Raw genomic sequence first — 15,158 nt, 5'->3', positions numbered from 1 at the left:
TTTATTTTCCATTTTTTTCTTCCGTGGCCTATTGACGTCACTAAGTCCAAATGGACCAATTGGCACACAGCTATAGAACAATAGGCACACCCTCTGCCAGGGTGGACTCCCGAGCAGCTCAGGAGTCCGCCCCGCGAGGCTCCCAGAGCGTACAGTGTGAGGTGGATTTCCCACTGTGTTTCCCTGGATGCTGGATATAGACTAAGTGTCATCGTTAGCGGGACATTACGGAGCTCACGAGTCCGCCCCGCGAGGTCCCCGGAGTGGACAGTGTGAGGTGAATTTCCTGCTGTGTTTAACCAGGAAATGACACCAGTAATCCAGCTCACACTGTCCGCTCCTCGAGCCCCACAGGGTGGACCAGCGAGCCCTGCAACGTCCCGCCAACACGGCACCCAGACCCCACGCAGCATTCTCATCTGTTTGTCATTACTGGTGTTATTTTCTGGTTGCTAACAAACGCCATTGTAAAACATAAACACTGATGTTCAGCTGTAACGGTGGTTGACTAATCAGAACAGAGTGGGCGAGCTGACCAATCAGAGCACAGCGGGCTCATAGGGAGGGGGGGGGCAGGAGCTCCAACAAGGCGTGTAGGACAGAGAGTGAATACACATACTATACAGCAGGGGTCTCAAACCTTTCTTCATTAGAGAGCTACTTTGAAAAAATGAAAGTGGCCAAGAGCTACTTGCATCACATCGCTTACATGTATTCACATAGCCCTCATCAGTTGAATTAAGCTACTTTTGTACACGTGTGAAATTGCAATACCTAAAGCTTATCAAAAATCTTAACTTCACATCAAGGTCCAAGAAAACGAAAATGTCTCTCATATTATTATGGCCCACATATACCTCATTCACACCAACGGTGTTTCGGGGCCGGTTCGGAGCTGGAGCTTGAAAAGCACCGGGTTTTCCTCTTCACACCGCAGCGGAGCAGCCTCTTAGCTCCGGAATCCGGTTCGTTTCAAGCACCAAAAAATTGTCCGGCCAGAGCAAAAGCACCGCATACGTCACGCTTACGTCGAGGCAGGGGCAGGGGCAGGGGCGGGATCAACTCCTGAACAACAACAAGAAGCCCGCGTTTTATCCAGCTTGTACACAACGATGGAGAAACTTAACAAGCAGCAGTGGTCCACTGAAGAGACCAGCTACCTACTGGGAATCTGGTCTTCCGAAGAGGTACAGAGGAAGCTGGAGCACAATCGGCCATTGTTGTTGTTGTCGGTGTCAGCTGTGAGGGGTTTCCGTGCGGTTTGGTTTTATGAAGCAGGCACGCAAACGGTTACGTCATGACGCAATGACGCAGCACCAGTCGGACTCTGGGCGGTGTGAAAAGAGCCTCCGCTAAACCGAAGAACCGGTTCTGAACCTGAAAAGCTCTAGCACGGAGCTTGAACCGGAGTTGCCTTGGTGTGAATGAGGTAATAGTGAGTACATCATTGAAAATTCACATAAATGTCCTTAATCACCACCTTACAAGCATTTCACTCTTTTTTACAGTTAGTGAGATGAATGGCACTGCATAGAGTCCACCATAGAGGTGTATGCGTGTACCCACTTAGGTTCACTCTAAGAGTCATTTAAATGTTGATCAGTCAGTCTTGTTCTGTATTTAGATTTCATGACATCCATGTCAGAAAAAGCTGCTTCGCAAAGGTCTGTAGAACAGAACCAAATAAAGCAGACATTTTCAGTGCTGCTTGGTGATGTTCTTATAGTTTTCTGGGTCTACAAGGCTCCAGAAATGTTGTGAGTTTTGCTAAGACTTAAGCTAAACATTATTTTGGAGATCTCCACAAGATTGACACTGAACAGTGTCTTGACAATAATTATAAACCATCATAAATCAATTGTATAGGTCTAGTCTCCCTATGAAATTGTTCCATCCTCAAAAACAAAAAACTAATACTTCTGGCGTCTAGCTGCAGCTTCTAGCTACGGTCTTCTGTTAAAAAAAAAAGACACTGAATGTCTTGAATGTGGCATCACACACACAACATCATATGTGTAATTCGTTGCACAATTCAAACTGGATCAAAAGATAATCTTTCTCTCTCCATTGACTTCAATACATGATTTTTCCGAAATAAGGTCCCATGGAGGTCCCCCGGTAGGGGAGGGACTTCGCCACTCTATTCGTGTGACAGAAAAAAAATTGAAAATAAAAAAACCTTCTTGTCCAGCCGCGTCCGAAAAATCAATAAGCAACCTTACTACGCTATAATCGATAATCGAGCGGCGAGCTACTGAAAAGCTACCCGACGTGTTGGAGAGCCCTGCTATACAGAGATGCTGTATGAGAAACCAATGTGATTTTGGAACATTGAACAGTGTAAATCTATTCTAGTAGACCTCAACAATGGAATTATGATCAGTAGAAATGGCCAAGACATGGAACCTTTAAATAATTGTATTTTAATCAAAGTAAGTCTTACTGTGGTCGTCAGCAATAGCGTTTTAGTTCAACTGTGGATGATTATATTTCCAATAAGTTATCGCTTGGTTTAATTCTAAAATCTTACTCTTAGCACATCCAGACTGGTCTTACATTTTCAACATTTCCATAGACTTTGCCTTCACATTCTACGTATTTGTGTCATGTATTTGAAATGTGAAAAATGCTGTTTTGTTGTTGCTGCCAAAACACTAAACACCTTAACTTTAGTCATGGTGTTAACATGACAGTTTGAGTAACTGGATTTGTAAACTAAACATCTGATCTTGACTGACAGTTTGCCTGGATATACGCCTGACTGAAATGCCGTGGCTTGCATGAGTATGTCTAAAAGATGAAGAAACTTGGGGAAATTATGGGTGTTGAGGGAGGATAGTAATGGTATAAAACAACTGCTATAATTTATTCATATCCCTAAAACCCATATCCCATCTGCGTCCCCATAGGTTCATCTCCAAGTGTGTCGGAACAAACTCTGAGCTTTATTTTGCATTCACTCATTACATTTGTTGAACAAAAAGTGTACAGCTTACACAGACACAAGATGTCATTTAGTTTGTCATAGAAATAATTCAGTTAACAGAAAAGGCAGAAAAAACCCACACAGTCAAAACACAGACAATTTCCCCGGGCTAAATAATCCACATTATGTAGAATGGGGAATTTGTGCCACCTCTGTTGCCTTGTGACATCTGCAAAAAAGCCCTGAAATGTAAAGCATAACAGATTGGACAGGTTGTTTTTGTTTAACCAGCTTGAAGGCTAACTTCTGTCCTGTTGTGTCTTAAAAAGATGTAACACTTATGCCCCCTGGGACACTTTATCATTCAGAATTTAATGGGAAAACGAAACCTGTAAAAATAACAATCTATTGGATTCAAAGTGATTTCATTACAATTGTTTAATTATCTTTAACACCACCATCACCCTCTCAATTTATACAATTTTGATTAGAAATGGAAAGACCAGGAATTTGCCATATCCCTTTAAATCCACATAAATCCTAGTAATTATCTCCAAGCTTCAACAGTGTATTGTATCTCTCCCTGTAGATGTTTTGTTTTAATTGTACAAAGATAAAAGCAACCAACAGTGTTGTTATAAGGACCTTTTCTAATCCTTTACGCTTGCGTCCAGGGGTGTATAACCGCATCTTCTCAAGACAATAACATTTATCCAATGAAGTAATCTTGCTTTAGTTTTTACTTTGAAATATCTTGAACAAAACATTTATTACGGGTGGGACTATGAGAAAGATCCATACACTCTACCATCCATGCACAGTACCCCAAACATATCAAGGATTTCAATTGCACCTCAAAACTCCTTTATCTTAGCTTCCGACCCCCTACTGCTGTTGCACACAATATGCAGCAATTATTGTTTTAAACTTTAACCTTAGAAATGTCTTTCTTTGCACTATAGAGTCGCAATATTTTTGGTTTTTGTATAATCGATGTTTAATGAATTAAAGCTAATTCACTTTCCCAGCTGTATTTTTAACATGTGGACACTTTTGTTTCTCAATAAGGACCGGCTGTGCTCTGATGTGTGTCTTTCTTTTTCTCTACAATGCTTTTGATCCTGGTCTTCTCTAGAACATGACTGACAAGTTGTCTGCATTGATTTGTATTTATTAAGCTTGACTGTGCCCTCACTCTTCCCACAGTGGTGATGTGTCCTACACCCCCACCCATAGCCAACAGCCTCCTGGAGGGCTCAGTGCTGGAGTGGGGTACCAGCGTGAGCTACAGCTGTCTGCCAGGCTACGAGCTGTCCTTCCCCGCTGTGCTCACCTGCACAGGGAACGGGAGCTGGAGCGGAGACCTGCCTCAGTGCCTGCGTGAGTCACCACTTTGTACTTTCATGATAGTTATAATGATGATTAGAGAGGACTCTAGAGGAGGTCTCCTTATGTTGAGACTATCATGGCCTTGCTGGCATTTCTGTGGGAGTCTGACACATGGTTATTTGCACAGTGGGCTAAATTGGATCTTTTTGCTTACTGCCACCTTTTTCAAAGTGATCAAGCATGTGAAATGTTTGACCCATAATTAAAATCTGGCATCTTATTGCTTTCTCTCTTTAACTATCTGTTGAATAGGAATTCATTTAAAATGGTAATAAAGGTACAAAATAACAATGTGTACCCTATTCCTTATGAACCATGTTTTTTTATGAAATTACCAAGGTTACCACTGTGAATGGAATTTGTGGAAAACATGGAACTCTTAGGGGTATTCAAATCCACCGTCCAAACACTTATGTTGTGCAGTTTAAAAAAAGCTACATTTACTTAAATGGTCTCCGTATAGGGATATACCTGCATGCTATTTTACAACTTGTTTAATTCATTGAGAACATTCGTTATGTTGCTCTTCTTGCAAGCCCCTTCTACAGAGAGGTTATCTCAAGTTAATGAAAGTCATGAATAATCATGAAATTTAACATCAGGGCCTAGGTGGAAAAGTAGAATTAGGATACAAGTATAATGAGACAGTCTTGCAGAGATGAGGAAGAAGGATTATCAGTGTAGCTCCGATCTGCTCATCTCATGTTTTCCTTTAAAAAAAATCTAATAATGAAAAATGACAAGTTTGAGAAGGACATTGTATCCTACCTGTTCATAAGCGTCAATTAATATTTCATGATTCATACATGAAGATGAGCCTCCAATTTACATTTTGATTAAATGAAAAGTGCTTGACCTCTAGCCCTAGAGTCAAAGCTACAGTGATTATGGAGATGATCATCTGAGTGGCACCACAAGTGGGGTGTCTGATGCTCTTTACTACATTACGACCATCAATCATCTTCACAGGCATAATAAGAACCCCTGGGATTTATGACTGCTCAAGAGTGTCTCTGTCATCAGAATCATTTTAGCTTTGTATCAGTCAGACAAAAAATAAATATAAAGAAGAATGTTAGTGAGGACCACATAGAATAAAGGCACATGCCACTAAAAAAAAATGAATGACTCAGGGAACTCACGCAGCGTCAGAAAATAAAACCCTCTCTCTTTTCCTCCGTACCCAAATCTCTAAAAACGGGGCTACAACGGAGCTGATACAGATTTGCGTCCGATATGACGTAATATCGGAAATGTAGGCTGGCTTTACACCCACGGCCCTATCAGAAACGTTGCTATCAGAAACAATGCCCGACTGTTTTGGACGTAATATGGTCGGTGTTTACATTAGCATCGCTAACACTCAGAGCTAACCTGTACTGGAGAGCATGTGTGTGAAGAAGCAGGAAATAAAAAGGAACTCACCTTGTGGTATAACTGGCAAGAGAGAAAGCCTTTGAGCTCCATACTGTTTCAGAAATAATCCTTGATAATCCATGATATGGCGTTTCATCACCGCAGTATCTGCCGGTAGAATCTCCCGCATGAGCTCAGCCGCCTCCTTTTTTTTATCAATATTTTTTTTTTAAAGCTTTAAACCCCAAATCAGCACTTTTGAAACAGGAAGTGAAATAGAGGGATATGAGGCATGGATAGAATGGGTGATCTGTTTGGTATTTTGAGCAAAACACTTTTTTACGTTTTTCTATATATCTGAGAACTATGCTATTGCCTAAAAATAGCATGATAGGTCCACTTTAAGCATTATATTAATTGATTATAACAGCCTTTTGCAGGGAATCTCTGCCATCAGATAGCTGCATGCATTTATTTATGCTGACAGTAACTGTTAATTGCTGACTGTAAGTAAGAGTTTATGAATTAAGATCATGATAAAAATAAAGTCTGGGATCCCCTTTGACTATTTAAACAGAACTGCATTAAGGTCTCTGTTTTTGTAATAAATTCAACAGACAACGTTTGGTGCTAGTGGCTGTATTTTATCAGGCGGACCCAGCCCCATTTGGGTATTTAGCATCTGAGATCCAGCTGACAGACTGCTAGTGTGTGTGACCATGCAACTAGAAGCACAGTACTTTGTGCAGCCATTCGCTCTTTCAAATGGCCACATTGCACTTTATTGTATTACTTGTAAGTCAATGTGCACCCTGCTGTCTGATATATTTCCTGCTTAACAGTAAATGATGGTATTTGTCTGTTATGGCCAGACAAGTAACCAACTGCCTGTTTGATTGAGGTGTGCTGGATCTTGTCCTGAGATGTTACGATGGGTAAAGAATGTCATGTGGACATACAATGGATAAGGTTCCACGTGGTTAATTGTCCATGTCTTCTTGCTGTCTACTGCAATGATGTCACCCCTCAACACATTACAACCATTTTTCCACATCAGCACTTCCAAATCAACCTCTTGCAGCTCTGTGAGCGAGTAACCTTTATGTTCCATGATGTACTGTAAGTGTTCACTGTCTCTTAGCACAGGATTGTTTTTGAGATAATAATTACATGTACAGTTGCAAGAAAAAGTATGTGAACCCTTTGGAATGACCTGGATTTCTGCATAAGTTGGTCATAAAATGTGTTCTGATCGTCATCTAAGTCACAACAATAGACAAACACAGTCTGCTTAAACTAATACCACACAAACAATTATGTTTTCATGTTTTTATTGAACACACCATGTAAACATTCACAGTGCAGGGTGGAAAAAGTATGTGAACCCCTAGGCTAAAGACTTCTTCAAGAGCTAATTGGAGTCAGGAGTCAGCCAACCTGGAGTCCAATCAATGAGACGAGATTGGAGGTGTTGGTTAAAGCTGCCCTATAACAAATACACACCAGTTTTGAATTTGCTATTCTTAAGAAGCATTGCCAGATGTGAACCATGCCTCGCACAAAAGATCTCTCAGAAGACCTACGATTAAGAATTGTTGACTTGCATAAAGCTGGAAAGGGTTACAAAAGTATCTCTGAAAGCCTTGATGTTCATCAGTCCACGGTAAGACAAATTGTCTATAAATGGAGAAAGTTCAGCACTGTTGCTACTCTCCCTAGGAGTGGCCGTCCTGTAAAGATGACTGCAAGAGCACAGCGCAGAATGCTCAATGAGGTGAAGAAGAATCCTAGTGTCAGCTAGAGACTTAAAGAAATCTCTGGCACATGCTAACATCTCTGTTGACGAATCTACGATACGTAAAACACTGAACAAGAATGGAGTTCATGGGAGGACACCACGGAGGAAGCCACTGCTGTCCAGAAAAAACATTGCTGCATGTTTGAAGTTTGCAAAAGAGCACCTGGATGTTCCACAGCACTACTGGCAACATATTCTGTGGACAGATGAAACCAAAGTTGAGTTGTTTGGAAGGAACACACAACGCTATGTGTGGAGAATCCAAAGGGTTCACATACTTTTTCTTGCAACTGTATTTGCTATGCTATGCTGACCCATAAGAGTGTTTCCACTTAGGGGAGTCACGACAGACCAGAATTGAACACAACTGATATATTTATCTGTGGAAATGTGATATGATGCTAATAATACACACATGAAAATATTGTGTTATCCCTTTGCAAGGACTCTTCAATATCTCTTTTGCTTTTTTTCCTCCAACCTCCTTCCATAGCCAAGAAACAAATGAGTGACATTCATTTAAAAAAAGACACTCAAAAAAAGATGTTAAAGCCCACAATACACAAAATGTAAAAGATTAACTTGACTAAGCAATATTATTTAAAAATGCATCTTCTTGTTAGTGCAAAATGTACCCAATATGAAAGCCATGCACTATAGATAAATATAATTTAGTGTGATTATTAACCTTCTTTGCTCAATAAGCTGGCTCTCCTAAAAGTGTTGTAATAGCTAGCGTCCCGCCCACAGTACTGGAAGTGGGAGCGAATCTGTGATAAATCACTGAGGTTTACTGAGGCAAATAAATGAGTGGAAAATGGGGGCAACAGGGAAAAAAGTGCTGATCATATTTTGGTGTAGAAAAGGCTATTATCTATGCATTAAAATGTCAGCACAGCACTATCTCCAGCAATCTCAGATGCTATTCCAAATAACTTGTGCAGTCACTCTTAATAGGTCAATCCTAAATTGGTGTCAATGCTGGTTTCTAAGGACCATTACTATTAATAATCTGCATTACCTTATATACACATATGTCTGTAAATGCACATAGGCCAGTAATTGTTTTTGTACCAATGCATTTATGCAACTATAAAGACATAACCACAAGCATTAGACCCATTGACCTACACAAGCATGAGCTGTGTATAAGGAAAACATTTATAACATACATAGCTAGTTCAGTGCATAATAATTGTATTCGAAACATAGGTCTTGCACTGCTGTAGACTTTAGAAATATGACTGCAAATAATACTCGGCACTTTTATTCAAAATAGAGCAATACTGCAGCAAGCTATTACAATATGTTGTTCTGTAAGAACTTGCAGCCAAACAGGATTAAGATGCATATTCATGTTCCCTTTGACAACACATGGGAGGCTGGATAGCAAACAGCAAGATTCAGAGTCTGAGAATGCTGGTTCATGTGTCTGCAGGGATGAGACTGTGATCCCAACTTTGAATCTGGCCTCTGCATACTGATTACTTCAAAGCATTGATAATTCATCAAGGAAGGAGAGAGCTGTGAGGAGAGAGAGGGAAAAAAGTGTAACTAGACTCACTCTCATACTCCCTCTCTCACTCTTCCACCAACACACACACGCACGCACGCACGCACACACACACACACACACACACACACACACACACACACACACACACACACACACACACACACACACACACACACAGACAGGCACATTAAATATGCTCAGCTTGGTTTGGCCGGCGGCCATTTCTCTTATATATCCATAAAACAGTACATTATTTCCCTGCAGCTTGACGCTCATGACTGATGTGCATGTTTGGTCTGTATTGTCACCCCTCCAAAAAGAAATCCAACTGAATACACAATCTTGTCATGTTGTTTAAAAAGTGACAAGAATTGTTTTCAGGTACAGTAAGACATTTCCATCATTATTTTGTTCAATTGCCAAACTATTGGGAGCTGGGTATTGAAACATGTTTTCTAGGAGAAGATATTTCTCTTAATTCAGGGATTTGTTGATAACTGTATTCGCAGTAATGGCCTATTCAGCCATTCCTGCATGGGCTGGATTTGAATCTCGCTTTTTGACCAGGTATCCATTATGTCAGGAATTGGCTGTGGGAAGCCCCTGTTGGATCCTGCATTGACAGAAGAGAGCAGGAGAGAACTTATCTCTGTCTCCAGACCTCCACGCAGCAGCAGCAGCATGTCAGGTCTGGAGAAGTAGCCTGCCTTGTTATTGGCTTGATCCCACATTGCTCTGGCTGCGTGACTGAATGCTGTGACTCTCGTCCTTGCCTCTGCTCTCTCACACACTGAGCATTTCTGAACCTCGCACAGCTAACGAGTGACTTTTACAGAGCTGTGTGGTTACAGAGGATTGATGTAAAAACAGTCAAAAGAAATTGATAGAAAGATACTTTGGCAAGAAGCAATATGGCAGGCTTCTCTCGCATCAAACCCACTCAGTCTAAATTATTCCAGTCAATTTTATTAGATGTCTATAAGCAATAAATTGAAGGAGCAGCAGCGATAATCAAACAGGCTTCATCTGCTGAGGCCGTGGCGAGAGTCCCATTAAAAAGGCTATATCATACCAGAGGCTCGGGAGCAACGGCGGCAGCAGATGGCTCTCGTTGTGTTAACCTCAAGGCCCTGTCAGAGAATTAATATTTCACTTGCTAATTATTTTGATCTTAAATTGAGTACCATGACCTTCCTCATTCCTGTTTAGCTGCCAAGATTGATATTCACATTTCTACTGAAAGACTTTAAAAGAAAGGTTGGATGTTCGAAATAAAAATAAGTACAGACAGAGAAATCCATCCTGAAACAAAGACTTCAATGCATCTGCCCACGTGCAATGAAAAAATGGCCAAAGGACCATTTGCGACAGGCATAATTTCAGTGCAATTTGAATAATTCAGTCCATGAACACTTTCCGAATAATGTATAAAGACAATCGAGTGTACAGTCAGGTACTCAAATAAATCGAATATAATGAAAAGACCCTTGAAAACAGCAAAGCTCACAGCAGCAGTGCAAACCTCTATAGGCTCTCCTCATTGTGATCTCATCTTGTATGAGTGCAGCAGCCCACACAGCGTATTATATCTGAATGAAATGCTTTATAGTCAAAGCAGTGCTGCATTCAGTTGAGTAGCTTGCTGCAGTATTCCTAATGGTTAATGAAGAAGAAAATAGATGAATGTTTGAACCGTAAAAGATGGTGCAGAGGAATAGGGGATCAACATTGGCATGGGAAGGTGCTACAGTGAAGAACACTGCTGGATGAATATTTGCAGAAAATGTGAATGATGTGTGTTGGAATTGTTGGACCTGAGCTTATCACATCAGCAATATTCCAAATGTCTGCCTCTGTAGCCAAGTTCTGCGGAGACCCTGGTCTGCCTGCCAAAGGACGGAGAGAAGGGCGCAGTTTCATCTTCAAGTCTGAGGTGGCGTTCAGCTGCAGCTCCCCCTATGTGCTGGTGGGATCAACAGCACGCATGTGCCAGGAGGAGGGCGCCTGGAGCGGATCGCAGCCTCGATGTATTGGTAAGGAAATATGTTTATTTCTCTCAATTCATAGAATATTCAGGTTTCAGACTGGAGTGTAATTATTTGGTTTATTTATTTGTTTGCCATACAATTATATGATTGACAGTGGTGGAAAGTTACTAAGTACTAAGATGTACTGAAGTACTGTACTTAAGTACACATTTGATGTACTTGTGTATTGTATACTAGTTTATACTTGTACTCAATTGGGGGGCCAATGTTGTACTTTTTATCCCACTACATTTATTTTACAGATGTATTTACTAGCTACTCTATATAAATTCAGATTTCCAAACACAATCCATTGGAAAAACGTTTAATTTATTATTATTTGGTATAGATTAAACCATCCAACATTATATTTAAGTAACTTAAACCATGACTGGGAACCATTACATAAATTGCCAGCAATTATGCAACATATTTCACAGTTCCAGCTTCTTAAATGTGAAGCTGCTTCTGCTTTAAAATATTTAAAACATATTTCAATATGGTAATAGTTTTTTCTGCAATGAGTACTTTTACTCCTAAAATGTTGAGTACATTTCCCTAATTCTACTTAAATCCTTTTACTTAAGTGCCATTCTTGTTGCAGTACTTTAACTTGAAATTGAATATTCTTTTACATTTTTATTTCTCAAGTTAAGAATCTGAATACTTGTTTCCACGGCTGATGAATGATCACTGAATCATTTCTCCCTGGATATGAGTTTTCTACATGCAATAGATGAGCATATTCATTTGTATCCTTAAATAACAACGGTAGTTACATTAAATATACAAGATGTCTGCCAAGTACTATCCCACTATTCAAAATCATGCTCTGTTGATTCTCTTAAAGCGACTAGCATTAATATCAAAACACATTTGAAGGTGAACTAGAATCACTGGGCTGCCATCTGGCACTGATGTAAAAACTAAATCACGAGAATGGATTGCATTATGTATAATGTTACCTCAGAGGCGATGCTTTATATTCGCAGCCCTGTGTTGCTGAAGAAAATGTTTACTAAATGGGTTTTGATTTTAATTTTGTCTCACTAATGATCAAAAGTCTCATAAATCCATGTTCCTAAAACTTGTAAAATCCCAGGAATTTCATAGTCAAGTAAACTAAAGATGGCAGGGTAATTCTGTTCATGTTACCACGTCACTTCAGTAACTGTCCTCTGGTACATGGCACACCAGAGAGAAATTGCCATTATCAATGATTGCCGCTCTGTCATATTCTCCTTTTTCTCCCCCTGCAATTCCCCGACTCATTATAACAATTTGTTTCTTGTTTCAGAGCCCACGAGATCCACATGTGAAAATCCAGGCACACCTGAGCATGGCTTCATGAATTACACAACAGGCTTTAAGGTAATGTGGGCTAAACCTGAAATGGATATATGCCGTTATATCATTTAACTCTGAACATGGTATACTAGAAAATGTATTATTATCAATTGGGTATTTTTTAATAGATGTTCCATGTTGAATCATTATTTATTCTTTGTTATGATATTGGCACAGTGCAAGGAGGAAAAATGTTGTGTCTGTATCGCTCCAAGGCGGTTGCAGTGTATACAACAAAAAATGGTTCTACCACTGTGAATATGTGAAGACACAAGTGCATATTTATAGTAATGTGCATGTCAGGCAGTTTGTTTGTGTGTGTAAAACATGCAATGCTAAAATGCATCATAGTAAAAAGCCTATAACGTGACCATTGATGTGTGCCCAGTAGCTCCCTTGAGATGCTTTCTGCCAATGTTTTTCATTTGATCCCCTCTCTGTGGCTCTTAGAGTGTCACTTCCAAGTGCAAACTATTTCTATACTACCTTCAGAAGAATATCTGAAATTAAATTTGTCCCGAATGAAAGCAGAAGAAGCTTATTATTTAGATCACTGCTGGTAATGGCTGTGCACTTGCATTTTTTCTCCATTACTGAACGACTTTACCAATATCTCAACACGAATGAGAAAGTGCTGCGTCGATGCTGCCGACAGGGAAGGTGGCTGAAAATATAAGTCATTTATTAAGATGGCCAAAATTCTGCTTATCTCTATTATAAAGCTGAACGTCAGCTCCTTCGCTACTAATGTCTGTGCATCAGTTGAAAACACAAACATGGGCCATCGCCTCTAGGAATAGTCTCCATCTGCCTCCACACTCCAGATAATCATTAAAAAGGGAAAGAAACGTTAGTGCGCAGTATTTTTCCCAAGCTCTTTATATTTGATGCTGGGAGCCTATTGGCATATGCATCAGGGTATTGACTCTCTCCACTTTGTGTGCTGTCTGTTTTTGGCCAGGTGGGCAGCAGAATAGACTTCCAGTGCCAACAGGGTCACCTACTGCAGGGCTCCACCACCCGCCTCTGTCTGCCAGATCTCACCTGGACCGGCGTCCAGCCTAGCTGCATCCGTGAGTGCCTGTTCTCTCTCTCTCTCTCTCTCTCTCTCTCTCTCTCTCTCTCTCTCTCTCTCTCTCTCTCTCTCTCGCTCTCTCGCTCTCTCGCTCTCTCGCTCTCTCACTCTCTCGCTCTCTCTCTCTCTCTCTCTCTCTCTCTCTCTCTCTCTCTCTCAGTGTCTTGATATCACTCTCCCTGTCTTTGTTTTTTTCACCTCCCCTCCTGGAATATTGTCGGTGTTTATCTGCATTGCTGGAAACTTAGACAATAGCTTTTATTTTCTTCAACATCCCCCCTCTCCCGTGGTCGATTCGCTTTATCCAGTCATAACCTTTGACCTCCCGGGAGATTGCAGCTCCAGCTTCAATCAAGCTGCCATCCCAGTCATTCTGAGAGTGAGGTGTTGACCGTGATTACTGTCATTGTGTTCCAGCTACCTGAACTGTCGAACAACACCAACCAGTGCGCTGCAGTTTAGCCCAGTCGCTTTGCCAAGCCAAGTGCTATTCAAAGTTGTGATTTATATTTATGGCCATTTTGGAGATTCTAGATTGTGGTGCTTTTTGAATTTCATTGTATTATTCAAGTGTTTCTACCATCTCCAGTTTGCCACAATTTGAACAAATAGGAAGAATGCATGTGCAGGAACAGGCCGTAAATGCAATACATATGTATGTAATGTTTATTGTATGAGCTTTAATACAGGAGGTGTACCAAATCTAAAAACTGAAATAATTTTCTCAATAATCTTTGTCAAAAAATATTTTAGAGTTTTACAATCCATTTTACAGTAAACCACAGCATAACAAATATTACAAGTAAAAACTGGTGTTATTATCATTGAAGGAGCATATTTTATAATTTATATGTTCTAATTGGTTCCTTTCCAAAAGCTGACAGCAAAAACAAAGAATCCATAAAGCACTCCACACAAGACGTGTCACCGACAGCTCCTCCGCTCCAACTGTATCTTTAAGCTGCTGACCCCGTCACTCACTAAGGAGGTTGTGCATCCCCTTGCTCCTTAATGGCATTTATTGCCTGCACTATGACATGTCCATTAAAATAAAAGAGCCGTCAATGTGATTTCAACATAACTACAGGTTAATGCCCCAGCAACTCCCCAAACTGGCACTCACACATTTAGTTTTAACCAGAACATTTCTCTCTGGAAAGGTTTTGACTGTCAGGGATATCTTCATGCTTTGGAAGGTGTAGACAGCATGTTATTATGATTAACACACTTTTTATTGGAACTTTTAGGTAAAAAGGAAAATGATTAACAAAATGGAATGTATACCTCAAAACCATAAGATAAACTTCTGAGCATTGAAATTAGGGGGCCCTTGTGTGCTTTGGGGGGGTTTTCTCTTTCCTTAAAGAGCAACTTGCAGGTTAGAACCCCCAGTGAATACATGTGTAGGAAAATGATGTATACACTAGATTTTCCCAAAAATATACATAAATATACACTACAGTGACATCTGGCGTCGTTTTTGTAAGACATTTTTACTTCCGCATAAAAAAAGACGTCACATGAGGGAGAGCGGCCGGTCTAACGTATTAATAAACATGGTTCACAATGCTAGTTTTGACACAGAAGAGGTTGAAAATGTATATTCGTATGCATATGACAGACCACAACCTTATAATTATGAGCCTGCTAGGCGTCTAAGAAACCAGCAGCAGCCAAGGATTAGAAGAAATAACGGCCATCGGAGAGAAATTGAGCTGTGGTGT

The 15,158-nt window shown here is 40.4% G+C and overlaps 1 protein-coding gene across 3 annotated transcripts in view; it reads left to right on the top strand.

Annotated features, from left to right (window-relative positions):
• The window catches only part of LOC117537447 (CUB and sushi domain-containing protein 3-like), a 268,893-nt gene that overhangs the window by 238,878 nt on the left and 14,857 nt on the right, over positions 1 to 15,158 (top strand). For all 3 annotated transcript variants that reach the window (XM_034202669.1, XM_034202670.1, XM_034202668.1), the window contains exons 60-63: positions 4,133 to 4,306; positions 10,845 to 11,018; positions 12,310 to 12,383; positions 13,321 to 13,432. In XM_034202669.1, the coding sequence (XP_034058560.1) occupies positions 4,133 to 4,306; positions 10,845 to 11,018; positions 12,310 to 12,383; positions 13,321 to 13,432 (534 nt within the window). The remainder of the gene's footprint in view (positions 1 to 4,132; positions 4,307 to 10,844; positions 11,019 to 12,309; positions 12,384 to 13,320; positions 13,433 to 15,158) is intronic.

Source organism: Gymnodraco acuticeps, unplaced genomic scaffold (genome assembly GCF_902827175.1).
Source record: "Gymnodraco acuticeps unplaced genomic scaffold, fGymAcu1.1, whole genome shotgun sequence".
Lineage (NCBI taxonomy): Eukaryota > Metazoa > Chordata > Actinopteri > Perciformes > Bathydraconidae > Gymnodraco > Gymnodraco acuticeps.
The sequence above is the reverse complement of the archived record's forward strand: the minus strand, read 5'-3'. Positions and strand labels throughout refer to the sequence as shown.